Genomic DNA, 19,073 nt, shown 5'->3' on the forward strand with positions numbered 1-19,073 from the left:
CAAATGGGATGCCAACCAATCCCAAATGTTCACAGCTGAACAGAATGGAGAAGTCCCCGGGCTCAATCGCATACAGGACTGTGCCAGTGTATGGTAAGAACAGACACTGTCCTGTACAGAGGCCTAGGGAAAAAACAAGTACAGTGTGATCCTTGCTCTGCACAACTGTCATTTGGTTTTTACTACATAAATTGGATTACTAACGGTTTGTGCATATTCACAGTATTCCGCATATCCTACACTAGAAGACTGGCAAAGAGGGAAGGCATGCACATGGCTTTCTCATTAAGCAAAAGAAACCTCCAGCAGAAAATAGATTCGATTAATGCATTCAGCAGAAAACAACATGCAAAATGTTCTGTAGCAACATTAATTAATACAAAGGGGATGTTTATGACTTCATTGTCTAACTCACACAGCAGAAGGGAGCAGAGAGCGTGGGTGGCTGCCTCGTACGAGCTGCCTGAGCCTTGCTGAATGGCAACATGGTCGACATTAGCAAGGTAATTACAATCCTGTTTTATTGTGGACTAGGTTTTTTTCCCTGTCATCTTGCAATAAACAATATGAACATGGGCAGCAGGGTGAGAAGCTGCTCTGCTGTCAAGAAGTGACACAAATGCTCCCGTGTGTTAAATGTTAAAATCATTTACCCCTCAGCATAAGAAGGGCAACCCACTTAATACACTCCACGGATAAAAGCATGTGCTTTAGGCCAGAGATAACTGGCTTCCAAACAGGCAGACCTAAGACTACTCTTGGGCAGCAAACATGTAGATGTTAGGAAGAAATTCTTTACAGAGAGGGTGATCAGGCATTGGAACGGCCTGCCCAGAGAGGTGGTGGATTCACCATCCCTGGAAGTTTTTAAAAAGAGATTGGACATGGCCCTTAGTGCCATGATATAGTAATTAGAGTTGGATCAGGGGTTGGACTTGATGATCTTGGAGGTCTTTTCCAACCCAATCTATTCTATGATTCTATGATTCTATGATTCTAAAGCAGTAACAAAAAGTTCACATAATCTCTTAGGCTGACTAACACAACAGCACAAGAAGTGCCACACGCCACATCCTACCCAAATGGTTTCAAACCCCTCTTGCAACAGGACACAAGGTTATTGCTGCAGTAAGGCCAGGTCCTGATCAGCTCCCACCATCCAAAACTCTTAAAGACCACCAGTCATCTGAAGTCCTCAACGCCAGGTAAAACCAATCCCACTGAAAGCCCTATTAAGCAGTTTCATCCCAGAAGATGCATCTCCAATGCTGAATTGTACTGCAGTCAGAAATTTAAATGCAGCACAGGTTGCTCTGCCTTTCTTCTCCACACCAGCTCTGCTTTATGCTGATACCTACCAGACACACTTAGGACAGCTGCAGGATATGCTGCAATAAACTGTTAGGCAGAATAAAGAGATACATTTATGTTTCACATTTACTTCCAAATTGCTAAATAAGTATTACCAGCCTGCTCCCTTACAAACACCTTAAAATAAAATCATCAAGACAAATGCTATCATGGTTGCCCAGCCTCAAATCTCATGTGATATACTGTTTGGTGAATTTTTAAAATTTAAATATTTTCAAGTTCTTTCCCCACGTCATAGCACTTCAAAGGCTGAAAAGTTTCAAATATCAAAAGTGGTATCTGCTAGCCAAGATTTAGAGTGTTATATTCGGGGGTCCTGATACAACTTCTTCCTTAAGCAAGATAGAGAAAAGTCTTTTTAACAAAAGAAGGAAAACAGCCAAACCAACCGAACCCTCCAAGTCCAACCCAATCCAGTTTTGGGACCCACATCTCATGAAGAGCTCTCTCAGGAGACTACAGTATCTTTAGCAGGAATGATGGACAGAAGAGGTCTGCTGAGGGGCACAGCTCTATAGAGGTGACAAGCCTCCAAGCCTGTCAGCACAGTAGCTGTTACCACTGTACAGTTCTTGCTTTGCTGGTTGACTTGGAGGTAAAAGGAAATAAAAGCCTCTGAGGTCAAATGCCCAAATCATTTCACTGTTTATCCAAGGATAAACAGATCAGACACATAGGATCAGACACATATGAAGCAAAGACAAATAACACTTTGCATTTCCAGAAGAGAGAACACAGAATCCATACACACATATCCACGCCAACTTTAATATCTAATCACATGAAATGCAAAACTAGGCAAATTTTCAAGTACTCCCATTAATTTTCCTAAATAAACCATTTAGTCTGCAAGGGTCTGTGCTGTACATACAGTTTGAACTTTAGGCAACCAAGTAGCTCCAATTCAGTGCACAGCACAGTGAAATCTATGCATGGGATGAACTCCTGGGAAAAGGAGATTTAAATTCTCAGAAGTTCCTCACTGTGATGAAGTCAGACATACCATCCCTTTACCAGCTCTGGCCAAGTCAAAGTGTTTATGAAACACACTACAAAATTCCTCTAGACAATTAAAACTAAGCAATTAGACCAGCTTTTAATTACTGGCTTTTAAGGCCATCCTCAGGTCATAATTACTTCCACTTTGTTTCTGTAGGATACTGAAGGAATAGTGTGCTGAAGAACACATGAAGAAAAGTGCTAGTAAGTGCAGTAACCAAATCACCCAAAGTAGCAGATAATTTTCCTTATGAACTCAGGGAAAAAGGATTTGAGAAAGAATTTGCCATGGAAGTTTTTAAGCTCCAAAAGCTTTCTTAGAGAATATATTAACTTAGTTTTAAGGCATTTTAAAAATCTGGATCTTGAAATTATAGAAATATGCCTACAGACCAATTAACATAGAACACGGTAGGTTGTGGGGAAAGGTTTTCAAGTCATGCCCAGAAAGATGGCATTACATTTGCTCTTTATAAAACAAAAATCCCCAACAACTGCACTACAGAATACTGCCTTACAGTTCAATTCCCTATTATTTCAACAAGGGAGCTCTTTCTTCAGTGTACCAGAAGCTCAGTACATATTTTTTCTTCAGAAGGAAAAAAACTACTGCTACTGGAACAATCAGGTTGCGATGTTCCCATGCCAGAACCTTTCTGCCTTTCCTGCTCTTCCCCACAGTGACTAAATCCACCCACTTCACTATTTATTTCAGCCATCAACACAAAGCTCACAGAACAAGGGCAATCCAATCTTAAGGAAATAACAGATCTGTGCAAGCGAGATCATCCTCCCACTCACCAGAGAGAAGACATTCCTTAGCAGACATGGCATTGTAAAGATTTTTCTTTAAGGAGCTCAGTAAATGCCTATGAAGTACTGAACAGAAGCTCTCTCAGAGTGGCATATGGTGACAGCATTTTATGTCTAGCCTAAGCCTGAGCTCCTAGACTTTGGTCATTCCCACTGCTGCTGCTGGCAATGATAGCAGGCGATCACAGACATGCTGAGGATTTAGCTGGCTGCTTGGGTAACATTCCAATACCACAGATTGGAGTCTCTTGTCTAAGTTGAAAGAAAAAAAAAGCTGGGAAGGAACTGATTAGTCACAGAGCTGTTGAACTAGTGTTTGTATTATGCAACAGCTTTGCATGTGTGAACAGCAAAAGGAAATGAATACCTAAAGATAAGGGAGTGATTATTTCAAAATGAAATTTCAAATACTAGAGAAATCTTAAGTGTCCTAAGTTGAAAATCCTAGTGCCTAGAACCTTGTGGAAAATATTTCAGATAGATCTGTTTTCTCCCCAGGTTAAATGTTAAAAAAATTTAAAATATTTCTTATTATTTTTCCTTGGACAGACTCTCACTTTTCTGGCATCTACTGTATTCATACTGTATCAACAGTTGCCAAAAAACCCCAAATTACCAGAAAACCAGAAATAAAGCTGCACTAAACTAGTTATTTCAAACATGGGCCAAACATATATAATACTATGCACATCGAAGTTCAAAGCATTCAAACCCAACACATACTAATTGTAACAGAGCAAACATTTCTTTAAAAGCTTAAGTTAGTGACTAATACACCCTTGGGGAAAGGAGAGAGAGCAGAGACCACTCATAGAGTGCATTGTGCTTCAGGCTGATAGGGCTGTCTTATCTTTTCTTTGGGGAAGAGGAAATCTATGAACTGTCTCAAGTATTAAGCCAGAACAGGGTTTCAAAGCTCTTCCTCAGTTAGCTAGAACTCAGTACACTCCAGCAGCTTATGTGCTATGTATACCTTTAAAAATAAACTCTCTTCTCCGTTTGCTCATAATATACTTTATGTTAAAATTGAAAATTTCAAACTTACCATTCCCAGACTCTTAAACTCTTGTCATCAGATGTGCTCACAAACCTTCTATTTTCATCCACAAACACAATGGTGTTGACAGCTCCCAAATGCCTATCGTATTCCTGCACAATCTCACCACTTCGAATATCCCACTACAAGTAAAAGAGTCAGAATAAGAATCTGTTTTTCACTAAATACCAGAACTTTTAAAGAAATAAATACTCAGTAATAAATACCTGCACAATTTTCTTATCTGACATCCCTGCAACAAAGAGGTTTTGTTTATCTTCGTCAGGATTGAACTTGACACAATAAGGAACCTTCCTGTTCGTGAATCTTGAAATACATTGCCCTGCAACAGAAAAGCCATTCATAGTGCATGCATCAGGTTGGAAGTTCTATGGGCTGATTGGTTGTTTGCAGATATTGATAAAAAATACTTTACTAACAGCAGAAAATACTTGGCTTAAAGTCCTTGAGAAGATTAGAGGGTAGAATTTGCTCTGCTCTTTGATTAGACGTTCTTTCACAATTGTACGCTTACAGCTGCATAAACATGTGCACATACAAACTGTTCTGTAAGTTTACTACAGCTTTCAAAAACAATATGACTGCTCAGTAACCTGTATGTCACCAGGACATATCAAGAAGATAACGACTGGTCAGGATATCACATGCTGACCACTGTCTTTGCAGAGCATCACCTCCTTAGGATCAGATGTCTTCTCAACAAGAGATGAAAACTCAGGCAAGAATTCCTCAAGCCTAAGCTTAGAAAAGGATAACAGTAACCCAGCTGCAAAATAAAGCCCTGACCTCCCGTCACAGCTTCAGCCAAAAATACCCTGATTACATGTTATCCATAACTTACAAGAGCTCCTTTTAATCCAAAAGCTCTATCTAAATAACTGAGTTCAGACTCAAGACTGAAGAATCTGACTGACACCTTTTTGGCTACCATCTGTATAAGACTAATGGCACTGCTAATCCAGAGAACTAATGACTTTTTCACACATGGGAACTTCCTGTCTTAGGGAGAGACTTTAGTTTAAAGGAGTATTGACAAAATCTATCCTGTATTTTTTTAAATTCATAGAATCATAGAATGGTTTGAGTTGGAGGGGCCCTTAAAGATTATCTGGTTCCAACCATGCTGCTGAGAGCAGGGACACCTTAACTTAGGAAGCTTAAGAAACTATTTGTAGCAGAATGTTACAGAGCATCTGGAAGGCAGTTCTGTGAGAGCATCAGACCTACCCTCGAACATTTTATACCAGCAGCTCAGTTTCCTATTCTTATTCTTCAAGCTCAGGTTAAGCTGAAGATCAAGTGAGATAATTCTTCTAAATTAAGCATATTTAGGTCTAAAGAGTAATTTATGCCTGTAGATGTAAACATGCAATTAAATGATCTAGCAAAATGTTGTCTTTTTTCCTGAAAATTGTTCTAGCATTACAAATAACTATCAAACTTCTCAAATGAAAATGTGTATGAAACACAGGTACACAGGTACTGTCAACTGCACCAATACAGATAACAGCAAAACATGTTGGGGAAACAAGACAATACACCCTGTAATGACAGGCTGAACACTGAGCTACAAAACAATATGAAGGATATTTGGAGACAACCTGGATGATAATATATCTTTACATTCGCTGTTAATTAAACGTCCTGCCAAATAACAATGTTTACAAATACAAGCCTACCTGTCTCAGTGTCCCAGAGTTTAAGATAGCGATCATACGCAGCACTAAGGAACTGAGTGCCCGCATTATTAAAACAGATGTCTCGAACAGCTTTACTGTGTCCTACAAAATAGAAAAAAACGCAATGATGACCTTTCATCCATTCATGCTTAGATCTAATTTGTTGGGGGGTGGTTTTAAACAAAAACTCTAGTTAAATGCTCCAGTCTAACAATGCAAAGAGAACAATAAAATCATTCATTGAAGTTCTTAATGAGAACTAGTAAAGAATTCATGTGAAAAAAAAAATTAACTCCTAAAGAACAATGAGAATAAAACCCCCAAACTCCTCACACCTCTAAAGCACCAGAGAAACAAAAACATAGCACAGAACCAACCACTGTGTGTCACAGATTGATACACAAGCAGAATTTCAGAAGAAATTTAAAACACTCCAATAAATGTCAACATTTAATGAAAAATAGGAGAGACAAACCCTACAGGAGACACATTTAAAGGAGAGACATTTATAATTAGAAAACAGGTTAAAAATATGGGAAATATTAGATCAGAAAATTAAGAATGCTTTCATCTAGTGTTAACCTTGCCACCCCTCAGGCTCAGTACCTTCATCTGACCACTACATCAGACTTGTAAATCTCTTTAGTTAAAATACTGGCACAGTAACTTAAATATAGCAAAATAACAGGTGAATCTGGTTGACAATCAGGACCTTTTGAGAAAAAGAACCTGACTGATCAGTAAGAGCAGTCTATTGAGAGAGAATCTTTTATGAGCCATCATCTTTGCCACATTCCTGTCATCAGAAATATTAGGGGTAAAAAGACTCCTTTATTGTTACTCAACATATATTCACTCAATGTTCTAGAAATGTTCCCATTTCAAAAAGAGAAGCAGTTGCTTTTGTTCTGTATTCAAGGCTGCTAAGAAGTTTGTATGTCTCTCTCTCTGTCTCAACTATCTGCTTCAAAAAGCACCTGTTACATGAACAAAGACAGCACCTGAACTTAAAAAAAAAAAATTCCCATGCTTTTGCACTAGAAACTCAGCACAGAGGAAATGACCTATTTAAGGTGGGATCGTCAGAGCATGAGATGCCCTCATTGTATAAATACAGAAAGCTACAGCATGAAGATGGGGCAATTTAATTTCACAATTTTGCCTTTGGAAAGGATCTTGCAAAAAGTATTGATGACTGTAGTACACTGATGCTTTGTTTTAAAGGTTGGAAGGTGTTACACATCAACATTAAATTGCTTGGAATAATGACAAAATTTTGTTAAAAACTTGCATCTTTTTCAATTCTTAGTGCCAAGATCATCCCAAATACCGTTTGCCTTGGATGTGTATGAGTCCTCTCTACGATAAATTACTAAGGTAACCTAAATACTATTCTTCCATGAAGTTGTTTTAAATATAAATCAGTTTAAAAGAAAGACTATTACCAATAAACGTTCGTAGACATCTTCGATCGCCATATACTTCCCATAACTTGGAAAAAAGAGATGGAGAGAAAATATGTCAATTGTTAAACAATAATGATGCTGAAATTAAGGGCAAAGACATATGGCAACATCTTTTAAGAAATTAATTAGAAATATATGACATCTATTGATTAATCACAACTATCTATCCAGAAATTCACAGGAATACTGTCACCTTCCTATTAGCAACCCGCCCTTAAAATAACTAAAAATCCCATATAATATTCCAACTTTAAAGACTTAGGGCTTTGCTCCTGAAAAATCCCAACAACATCAGCTTTCTAATACGGTCTATGCTGGACTAAAGTGAGAGTCATTTGAAACCACAAATGCTTCAGTGAAACATTTCAGCAGAAATCTACCGTTAGTTATAAAACTAGGCTTCACAGAAAATGAATTAATATAACAACAAAGGCAATACCCTGAGGTACTCGTGACCTTCTAAATGCTATTACTAAACCATTGACACCGTTCTAACAGCCAGAGTCTTATGTATTATTTCTATCTTTGTTCCAATTAAATTGTAATTTAAAAATCAAATGAGAAAAATAAAAGTAACACAGACGAAAGGTATTTGGTAGAAGTACCAAATGTTTTTGTATCCTAAAATGCAATGTCTGTATTCAAGGATAGTATAAAATATATACATGAAAGCAGAAAAATAACTCACCTTAATTTTGCAATCCATAGAGCAAGACAACAGTATATGCCCAGACAGAGGAAACAATCTAACTGCACTGACACCCTGTAAATAAGAGCACAATGAAACAGATATTTCCTCAGTTCATTTGCTCTCTTTGCCAAGCAAAAAGCTAAAGCTTATCTTTGTAAAATATACAGATACTGTATCTTGAAAAGAAAGCCTACCCACATTCCATTTTAGAACAGTGATGCATTCTGAACAATTGCCATTGGAAATAAATTGATTCACTTTAACAGCTGTATATGTAGCCTTTTTCAATATTCACACCCTTGCTGCACTAAACACAGGAAATAAACATAAACCGTGGGTTCGGGTGACTGTTTCTGTGTAACAAACCCCAATAAGTGGGGCAGGTGAGGAACTTTTCCACAGAAAAAGTTTTTTGGCCAGCTCAATTTCTTACATATACTTTCAGTGGCTTCTGCCCACTGAACTCAGATTCCCTGAGCACAGCACCTTCCCATCTGTCTGCATTTCAGGTATTCCTTTCAGAGGAAGTCCAAGGAACCCCCAAGGACTCATGGCTTGATGTCCCTCCTTTTCTTTTCCTGTCAATTATTCTATTCATATGCCATCCAGTTCCACCCTCCCACTCCGGACTGAGGTTGGGTACTTTATCCTCCCTATTGCTGTCTACTTATATCCTCCAGTTTTTCTAAATTTGTTTCTTGCACAAGAAGAAACTGTGGATATTAAGTAGTATCAAAGAAAACTCTTAACAAGACACACCTCTCAAAGGTAATAGCTGTATTGTTATTCACATGGTAGTTTAGGAAATAACTCCAAATCCCACAGAATTCACTGGATAATACTCTTCCCCTTAAGGGAGAACCACAATGTTGACAGAAAAGCATATGCAGCTAGACAACTGCATTTGAGAGGCAAACACCTTGTCTGAGCATGTAATGCAACCAATTACATGTATAATGTGGTAAAGATGAAAATACTCTTTCCTTCTACTGAAACTTCAATTCTACAGAAATTACAAGCTGCAGACACCAAATTAAGTGGGTTTTTATGATGTATGCTCACAGACATTCCTACCTTTGTATGTCCAGACCACACATGGATTTGTTTCTTTGGAAGATAGCACTTCTCAGGTGGCACTGTAGAACGAAGATTAACTCCAACATCTTGAGGGACATGAAGATAAGACCTCCCCTGATAGTCATACATTTCCTTAACTGAAAAGACAAACACAGAATTCTGAGAATCCAAGAATCTATATTTTAAGAGGTTATAATCTTTGGAAGGCTGAACAACACTCACAAACTTTTTCTCAACACAGCTGCTCTACTATGAAGTGGAGAGAGAGATGAGAGGTGGGGGTAAGAAAAACCCACTTCACAGGATACAGACATGGAATCTTACTTGACATCAGTTAAGATCAAATTAAGTCATTTCAGCAAAGTCTGCTTGGAATCTGATAATCTGAAAATTAAGACAATCTCTCTTGTACACATCTTACTCATCATCAAACGGCACGAGAGTTCCCCTGACCAACAAGGGTTTGCTTACACTAACTCTATATAAATTAGAACGTGGAACTCTAACCCTGGCATTTTTTTGCAACTCACACACTGGCCAGCTCTGTGCTGTGTCAGTCATGACAACAGAATTACAAATCAAGATAAAAAAGATTGGCCAGCCTGAACCAATACTGGTCAGCAATAGCCAACAACTGCTCTGGAACTAGATTTAAGAAGTGATTGGACAGTCAGACATACAGGGATGGACTGTGCATGGAAATGGATACTTCAGAGTAGACACGCTGCATAGCCATGATATTAAGCTGTGCACTGATTAAATTAATTTCTCAGTTTGGAATGTTGCTATGGCAGTTTCAGTTGTACAAATGACCACACTATCCATGTTTACTTTGTATCATGTATATATTTACATTAGATGTCTACAAAATGGCATATTTCTGGAACATTTGTATGTGAGAAAATTAAAGTTTATATTGCAAGGTCTTTCACTGTGAAACTTCAGGTATGGAGCATGAAAAGTTGGATACAAAATAATTACCCTATAGGAAACTCAATGGCTAAAATTTCATGTTTGTTATGCTCAATACTGTTCAGTAAATATTCTCATGAGCTACTACATATAAACAGAACGAAGTACTGATGTCAGCAACGCTGATCTTGCAGCCGCCACTTCTTTAACGCTCGTAAGAAAGGATGCTCACAGCCTGTGCATGTGAGCTTGGTTGCAGGAATGGTAAGCAAAGAGAGACCCTGTTTACCTAACTAACCACCTGCACCAACCAATATAAGGCAGGGCTGTTTTGTATGCCGTGAGTTGAAGTAACGGTTTCAAAAGATTACTTAATTTTACTTACTTATCAAACCATTTTCTTTGAAGGCACCACACACTATAGGCTACCATAGGGTAATTAATTGATACACAATTATTCATAGTATGACAGCAAGTACACTTACATTAACAACTGAGGAAGTATAAAGTCCAAGAGATTTTCTAAGTTGTGCATAAGCCATAACTCAAAGCACTACCTCCTAATGAGAATACTGACACATAAAACTACAGTAATTATGAAGCTGAAACTAAGCCAAACTCATAACTTTAATATGTTTGCTCTGTAAAATAGGAAAGGGATATGTGCCTCCAGTAACATTAAAAATAAATAAATAAAATCAGAACCCCGAAAAACAACATTTCCATGCTGTTCTTCACAGTATGAAGTGGAGTTAGTCCAAGTTTATTTCTTTCCCTGTCCTTTATGCTTATGCCTGTGAGTGCTATTATCTCCAATATGGAAACATCAAGGTGCCTCAGCAAAACTGAGGCTGTCTGCCATCCTTACTAATTAACACAGCAGGCAAGAAAACACAGCGAGCTAGAAAATGAGAACAGGCAGGAAGATGCCATTACCATGTAATATAGTCTTCTCCTCTCCAGGTTTATCATCTTCTAGTTTTCCTCTCTTCTGCCTCTTAGCTGTTATTTCATCCAACTCCTTCTGCTCTTCCTGGAAAAAATAAAACATGATCTTTTTAAAAGTCAGCATTCAGAATCACATAGCAAAATCTAGAACTGTACTACTGTTTATTCACTGCTAAGAACACATTTATTTGCTAAATGAGATTAGAAATATTTCTAAGCATCAATAAAGATGCTTTTAAAGATGCTTTTGAACCTTTATCAAATCAATAGCTTGAAAAGCTATGCACACTGAAAAGAATTATTATCTTTTTATTCATAGACTACAGCTAAGCACTGACTGAACAAGAATGATGTCTGTTGGTTGGAGTGTTCAGGGAAGGGTGTGTTACTGGGGTTTTTCGTTTGGTTGATTTTTTCTTTTTTAAGAAAGTTTTACTTTGATTTTTTTTCAACCTGCTTCTGTCTATAAACACCTTTAATCAGACTCTACATACTACACACAGATACAACAAATTTTATTTCCAAACAGTGTTGCAAATAATAGAATGAAGAATATTTGGAACACTCTATTTAGACATATCATCTTCAATGCTCCTATCAACCCAAAGCATAGCATGGATCTTCTGCTTGGACAAACTCCTAGTGCAGATAGATCTCTGTTAAAACCACTGCAATTTTGTACTAAAAATTTGTACCTATTGTGTTAAAGCAGCACTTACTTCTGATGGTTTGGCTACTTCTTTTTCATCAACATACTTTGCCCATGGTCCCAGGAAACCATCAATATTAGAGGCATCATTCTCCTTGAATTTCTTCCTTTTCTCAATTTTCCTCTGTCCTGTTTCAAACACTGTTAAACCTGAAGAAGGAAACAATACATTGCCTAACTGCTAACACAGGATACACAACCACAGGTCACACCATAGTCAGTTTAAAAGAAAAAGCCACTATCACCACTCCTTTCAATACAAACAGCAAAATGGGAAAAACCATTTAATCAAAATGGGCCAAATCACTGCCCAATTTTCCAGCTATGGACACTGCTAACTATGCACAGTAACAGAGGAACCACTTTAACTGTGTATCATTTTTTGTTAGAGTATTTAATCATGCATGTATCCATTAATTTTAAACAATAAGTCTGCAGACTGTAAGAATACATCCATTTTCATACTTTCATTAGTGCAGTTTTTGACAGTAGAGTCCACAATTGGCTTCTAATCACCCTCAAACCTCACACTTTCAAAAAACCCCTACCCCAAAATGAAAATAAGAAAGTCTCCCCAAACCCCAACCAAAACTCTGCATTTTGATTTAGTAAAAATTCATAGAAACATAGAATGATTTGGGTTGGAAGTGACCTTTAAAGGTCACCTAATACAACCACCTTGCAATGAGCAGGGACATCTTCAAGTAGATCAGATTGCTCACAGCCCCATCTAACCTGGCATTGAATGTTTCCTTAGATGGGGCATCCACCACCTCTCTGGGCAACCTGTTCCAGTGTTTCCTCACTTTCATTGCAAAGAAATTTCTTCCTTACAACTAGTCTGAATCTACCCTCTTTTAGCTTAAGATCATTACCCTTCTCCTGTTACTGCAGGCCCTTTTAAAAAGTCTGTTGCTATTGACAGTCACCTGCCTCCAAACACTCTCCTGCTCTTTCATATAAATGCTAGTTTTTCACAAATGTTGTGCTCTCAGAATTTCATTTGTCAAAGCCATTAGACAATTTAGATATGGCAGAAAAACTAAACTTTAAGTAATTACCTCAATATCTTTAAAGTTTTTCAAAAGGTTGTATATACAATTATGTGCAATTTTCAAACAATGTTTTTCTACAGCAGCAGTAATACTCATTTAGTGCAAAAGAGACAAAAAGAGCTTGAGATAAACAAGGGGAAAATAGGTAATGTAAAAACTGAAGCAGTGACCATATGAAGGTATTGTAAAATTATCAAGAGTTTTCTTAAAATGAATGACTAAATTCCATTTAATTTTTTAATATGATTTAATCTTAGTAGTTTCCTTCTTTGGAAGGAAAGAGTGAAATAACCTTGGATATATATAACTAGAAATAAGGAACCTTTGTATATACATGTGAATAGGAGGTTTGAAAGACATGAAAGGGAAAATATAACCATGAATTTTACACAGGTACAGTTTTCCAAGTCAAACAAGTCGACTTAAAATGTTAAAATATCTTGTATCAAAGTATTAATCACAAACCCCATGCTTCTGGTATCAATCCTCCCAGTGGCATGCCATGCCTTTACTATTTGGCAACCTTCCAATGGTTTTTCTTTTCCAACTAACCCAAAGAGCTTAACTCTGCTAAGCAGAGATAACATGCAGCTCCCAAAGGGAGTGCTAAAGGTTGCACACAGAGTGATCACTTTGCTCCTGAGCAAGCACAGCTATGGTGATTAGCCCAACATACGGGTATCCTAATGCAAGACACATGACAGTGCTAGCCAGGACAGAACTTAAGAGGACCAAAAAGCTGTTTCAAATATACAGATAAATTCCATTTGTGCAACTACACATTGCAAATCCTATTTGAAATTTGTCAAGACAGCCTGAAACATTTGCTACTTCAAGAAAACAAAACACTCCAGTATCTCTCTATCCTCTTTCCATTGCAACACATCTTTCTTTATTGTATCTTTGGATACCGATAAGTCTCCCATAATTCCTTCCTTTGCTAATACCTATTCCACTTCCTAGTAAAGAAGAAATGAAAACAGTGATCAGCTGCAAGTAATTTATATGGGATTCTGGATTAATTACCTTGATTTTTTTCAGCTTCCTCTACAGAACCAATATACTTGGTAGCAACTTCAGGGTTATCTATGGAGGGATCTAATGCATAACCTAGAACAAGAGGAAAAAACCAAAACTGTTATTTCAAGCTTTTCAGTTTAGTATGACTTTTATTAGTCTGCCCTCCTGCAAATTTTTCCCCATTGACTCTGAATGAGCTAGGTATGAGGAAGAATTGATACTTTGGAATCCCATTAATTTTTCACTTGGCCTGAGTATAAAGATTACTATGAAGTAGTACCTTGAAGCCCCTGAGTACAATATTGCTATCAGAAAGCTTACATCAGTACAATATTGAGAAACAAATAAATATAATAGGCAACATTAAAATGAGATACAAAGTGAAGATAGTCACAAGAAGTAAAGTCACAGAATCGTTCTGGTGGGAAGGGACCTCAGGAGGCCCTTGCAGGGCCCAACACCCTGCTCCAAGCAAGGTCAACACTGAATTCAGACCAGCTGGCTGTAATGCAAACATTAGATTTTAAAGTGCCATAGCAACCTCTTCTTGTTGTAACATGGCATAAGGAAAAAAGATAGCTCAAAATCTTGTGTTAGTGACACAAGATGTAAAACAGATGCTGCTTTAGTTCAGGGCACTGTTCTTTGGTTTGCAAAGCCAGTGAGTCACATGGAAACCAGCCTGTGGCTGCTGCACACAGACAGCCCTCCGGCTTCAGTGGCAGCCTCTGGCCCTGAAGCCCTCTGCCCTGCTCACTACCTCTGCAGGGTCAAACGGAGTGCTACTCATCTCTGGCAGCCCTGGCAATGGCAGCAGCTGGAAGGAAGAGGACAGAGATGAGATAAAAAATAAAAGCAAAAGAAGTTTTCCAGGGCTTTGTGCATATTCTGTCTCCCCCAGCAAAAATTTAGTCCTCCTCCTGCCAGCGTTGCGAAAGCTTGTTCCTTCAACTTGAAAGCAGTTGCTTTAACTAATGTGGATGGTACCAGAAGCAGCAGTAATGGCCTTTAATTTTTAAAAGAATTAAGTATTCACATCTCCATTTCCTGATTACAGCTATTGAGTCTCAATTAAAAAAAAAAAAAAAACCAACCAAACCAAAAAAACCAAACACAAAAAAACCCCAACCATAACAAAATCTGGTGCATTTATACTTATAAATAATTTATAAAATGTACCAGCATTTCATAGATATGCAGGATATTTACAATTTTTGATACTGAGGTTCTAATTTTAATACATATCTTACATTTTTTCTCCATTTCTCCTGAAGTGGATAGCATGAGCTGATGAGAATAAGATAGACAAATAAATTCATTTGGTTTCCAAGGAACAGGTGCACTGAACAGTTACTGACCACTGTGGCTTTTTTTTTTTTTTGGGAAAGACTGCACCCTGGTGGACATAACACCAATTTTTATTAAAGTGACAAAATGTCCCTTGAGCACCCAATGAGAATTTCTCTGTATCAGGGAGGAAAAAGAACCCCAGTAAAGATATTAAACCACTGGCAAAAGTAATTACACACACAAAATCAACTATATTCTACAGCATACAATCCAATTCCTGTATTTTTCTTGATTCACAGAGAGAATCATGAACAGTGGGAGATTAGCCAGTCCATCCCAGAGACCAACAGCCCACAAACCCACTTGAGTGCATACAAGCTGACAACCTATCAATACCATCTCAACAGCCAAAGGAGATTGTTTCCCCAGACATTTCTCATAAAGACTACTGTCCCAGAAGATGGTCCAGTTAATTTCTTTTTAGAAGCTGGGAAAAAAAACATATTATGGAAATTAGTAGAAGAGCCATTCCAAGAACACAGCAGGTATTCCCATCCAAATGGAGCAATCCACCTGGCAACCAGCTCTGGAGTTTCAAACCTGCTAAGACCCAGCCATGGAACACCATATGCCCAGATGTTCAATGAATATGACATAGGGAGAGAAATATATACCAATGCCCTCTTAGGAAGTATACATTCTCTCTTTGTTCTAGACTCTTATTATGATTTACTTCTATGGATAACCAAACTGAGCAGACACTGCAATTACACTTTCACTAAGCCACTATTCCAGTGAGTTCTCTTCCAAGCTATAAGGTTTGTATTGACAGTGGAGAGATATTACTTTGGATTTATGTCAAAATCAATACAGTGGTTTATTTGTCCTCCAACTGTATTGACACCGTCTCCGGGACTCTATTTGCTTGGTACTTGTAAAAGAGGGACAGTATTCCAATGAATAGGGCCCCTGGGCCAAGCACAGCTTCCCGTGGAAGCGGAGGCTCCTTATAGCTGAGTTGAATTTGGTCCAGCATCGTTCTCATAGAAAAGCTCTGAACAATTTCTACTTTCTAGTGAACGTGTGAAAGAGAATCTTTTCTTTCTGGCTGGGATTCCTGAACGCAGCTGCAAAAGACAGCTTGCTTTTATCCTGCTCAGCTGGTATCCCACATAATGTGCCCTGACTTCTATGTCTCCTTCAGTTTTACTTAGGAGGCAGTTATTTCACGCAACATTTTAGCAACAAGAGGCACAATTCCACCTACATCCATAATTTCAGTGCACCTGAAATGGTTGGTTAAATAATCAGACTTTGATGTGCATTCCAGAAAGACAGATGATTAATGCATGTTTACACCGTACTGTGCAATGCAGCATACAGAGACCCAAGGCAGCTCAGGAAAATATACAGCTGGACTAACCCACTCTGACTGCACTGGCACCTCTGCAGAATCGAAGTAATCAGAGAATAAAGTGCCTATAATTGTAAGAGGTAATAGTGACTGTAGGTGTTGCATGTAACATGAGTAGATGAAAAAAAAACCCACAGTGTTATTTCCAAGTCAGTCATTTTAAGCTCTCAAAATATCAGTGTTAGTGATGAAGTAATCCTGCTATAACCAAGTTACTGAGTACTCATAAAGAGCTTGGAGATTCATGGACAAAAGGCTGTTTCTTATTAAAAAGGACATTAATGTCTTGTGAAGAAGAGATTTTAAAATACTAAATGCTGCATGAATGAAGCAGTCCACTTCTAGGATGATCACTGATGCTGAAATGGTTATGAAATGACTTGCCTAATATACTCATGAACAGTTGGTGTGCTGCATGTAAAAAAAAAAAAATCTCTTAATTCTGCTTCTGAAAATGTATATATGCTAATATAATTAAGGAGAGTATACTGACTTTTTTAAACAATGCTCAAAAGGGAATTTTGAAGAAAAGAGACTGCTTCTGTAGAGAGTACAGATACAGAAGAATAAACAAGTGCTTGTATTTTAGGACTCCCTAGTCTTTTCTTCCATGCTCCAAGGACTACAACATTGGGAAAATAATGCTAGTTAAGCTTTTGGCATTTTATGTTATAATTGCTTGTGAAAAGGAATTTGTTTTTATAGAGAGATAGCCTTCTCTTAATGGCAGAAATTAAACTAAGTTACATCAATGGAATCAAAATGGGGTAGATTATCTATGACTGCAGATGCAAAACTGGTTACCAATTTAAAAAGTCAGAACTCCCTCAGAGCAATTATTAATGGCTTTCCATTAAACTGGGAGAGGATCTTATACAGGATATAAAATGGCCTACATGGACTATTTTACTCAATATTCTTATGGATTATGCCATTGGCATACTCCCTTCAGGTAGGTGCATAAAGCAATGAGGTCTTCCCCGCAGCCCAGGTCTCCTTTTCTCCAGGCTACACAATCCCAGCTCCCTCAGCCACTGCAGATCTTAACCATAATATGGAAAACATCTCCAGTGCCTGTGTCAATTTCACTTCCTCAAACTCCTGGAATGAAGGGAACCTTACTGAGATGGGTAAGTCTCACCTAGACTAAAAAGCTATTGGTACTGAGAAGGTTCAGAGAGTGTTTTTGATAAATATTTGGGGATAGCCAATACTTTGGGAAAAAAAAAAAAAAGCAATTTGCAATGATACACAACCTTTGGAAAACTGTATCTTCAAGGAAAAGGTAGCACAGAAATCTGAAACCTCAGGTAATAGGGATAGTAATAAGCACAGAATCCCATTTAAACTGAGGGCAGGGAAATGGAAAACCCAAGTGTGCATGCAAAATGGCAGAGGCTAAAAAACAATACATACGAAAATCTTGTTTTAAAACAATAAACTAACATAATTGGTAGTACAGTACTGACATAATTGGATAGAATATATGCTTTACCAGGTAGAAAGAATCCAGAAATAAGATGGTCATCCCAAGGGGGAAAAACATGCTATATGCCACAGAAGGCTTAAAGACAAATCAGATTAACAAGTTAATAGTGTTAACAAGCATTAAACGATCCTTTGGATTGAAATTCCAGGTTTAAGAAATGGTGGGTACAGTTGCTAGGACTCTGTTACTGACCATTCAGACAGAAGATGCAATAACCATGAAATGGTAACTGAGACTAAGCAACAGGTGCCAGGAAAAGTAGTACAGCAATAATGACATATTTTAATCACCTCCTTGTAGCAGCCTGTGCAAATCTCACACCAAGATATGATGAAAACAGCATTTTTACACAAAGTACTTGTACCATGAAGCAGTCATGTTAGAGATTCATGTGAAAAAAAGCCAACTGAGCAGTGCAGGAAACTTGAATTTAAGACAGTCTTTCTAAGGATACACATTTTGACAATGACCATAATGGGGTATAAAATCAACATCGTTCACTAAGCAAAGAAAGCCATAAAAACATTTACAACAGTGATCTCAATCTCAAAATAGGAGGGCTATATTAAGTAAACGAGGTTTTAAAAGGAACAGAAAGTGAGCACCTAAGAGTAAAGCCTTTTCCAAATGCAGGGACACTTCAAAAACAGCATGTAGGAGAAAAAGAACTAGTGCCTGCCAGCTATTAAAAGACAACTTTAAAGGGAGCAGAAGGAAGTGAGCACAGATGAATAGTACATAAACTATCAGAAATAAGAAACTATTCTTCAAAGAGCTGAAGTTGCATCCAGATGTGGCAAATACAAAAGACCAACTAGAAGACAAAATAAACACTACAGTAAGGCAGCCTCCCCCCAAAAGTGAGGGGCATATCACAAAAGGTATAGAAACTAACACTTACCCTTTGTCAAAACCTGCAGGGATAGAAAGTGTACCAGACAGCACAGAGGCCAACAGATGATCAAGGAATGAAAAGAGAACATCAGAGAGGGGTTTTTTTTTGAACACATGTTCAATACGGAGGAACTTGGGTAGGTTCCTGTGCCAGAACTTTTCTTTATGGGTAATATGACACAGTATCTA

General features: G+C 37.9%; 1 protein-coding gene across 1 annotated transcript in view; it reads right to left on the minus strand.

The window, feature by feature from the left end:
- CDC40 (cell division cycle 40) overlaps positions 1 to 19,073 on the minus strand; it is a 37,538-nt gene that overhangs the window by 4,670 nt on the left and 13,795 nt on the right. Inside the window, exons 4-12 of the mRNA XM_050315866.1 lie at positions 13,804 to 13,887; positions 11,733 to 11,872; positions 11,002 to 11,098; positions 9,151 to 9,290; positions 8,074 to 8,148; positions 7,365 to 7,410; positions 5,920 to 6,021; positions 4,447 to 4,562; positions 4,229 to 4,362 (exon numbers count right to left, since the gene is read on the minus strand). Coding sequence (XP_050171823.1) covers positions 4,229 to 4,362; positions 4,447 to 4,562; positions 5,920 to 6,021; positions 7,365 to 7,410; positions 8,074 to 8,148; positions 9,151 to 9,290; positions 11,002 to 11,098; positions 11,733 to 11,872; positions 13,804 to 13,887 — 934 coding nt within the window. The remainder of the gene's footprint in view (positions 1 to 4,228; positions 4,363 to 4,446; positions 4,563 to 5,919; positions 6,022 to 7,364; positions 7,411 to 8,073; positions 8,149 to 9,150; positions 9,291 to 11,001; positions 11,099 to 11,732; positions 11,873 to 13,803; positions 13,888 to 19,073) is intronic.

This window comes from Myiozetetes cayanensis, unplaced genomic scaffold (assembly GCF_022539395.1).
Source record: "Myiozetetes cayanensis isolate MyiCay16 unplaced genomic scaffold, myiCay2020 scf2-11, whole genome shotgun sequence".
Lineage (NCBI taxonomy): Eukaryota > Metazoa > Chordata > Aves > Passeriformes > Tyrannidae > Myiozetetes > Myiozetetes cayanensis.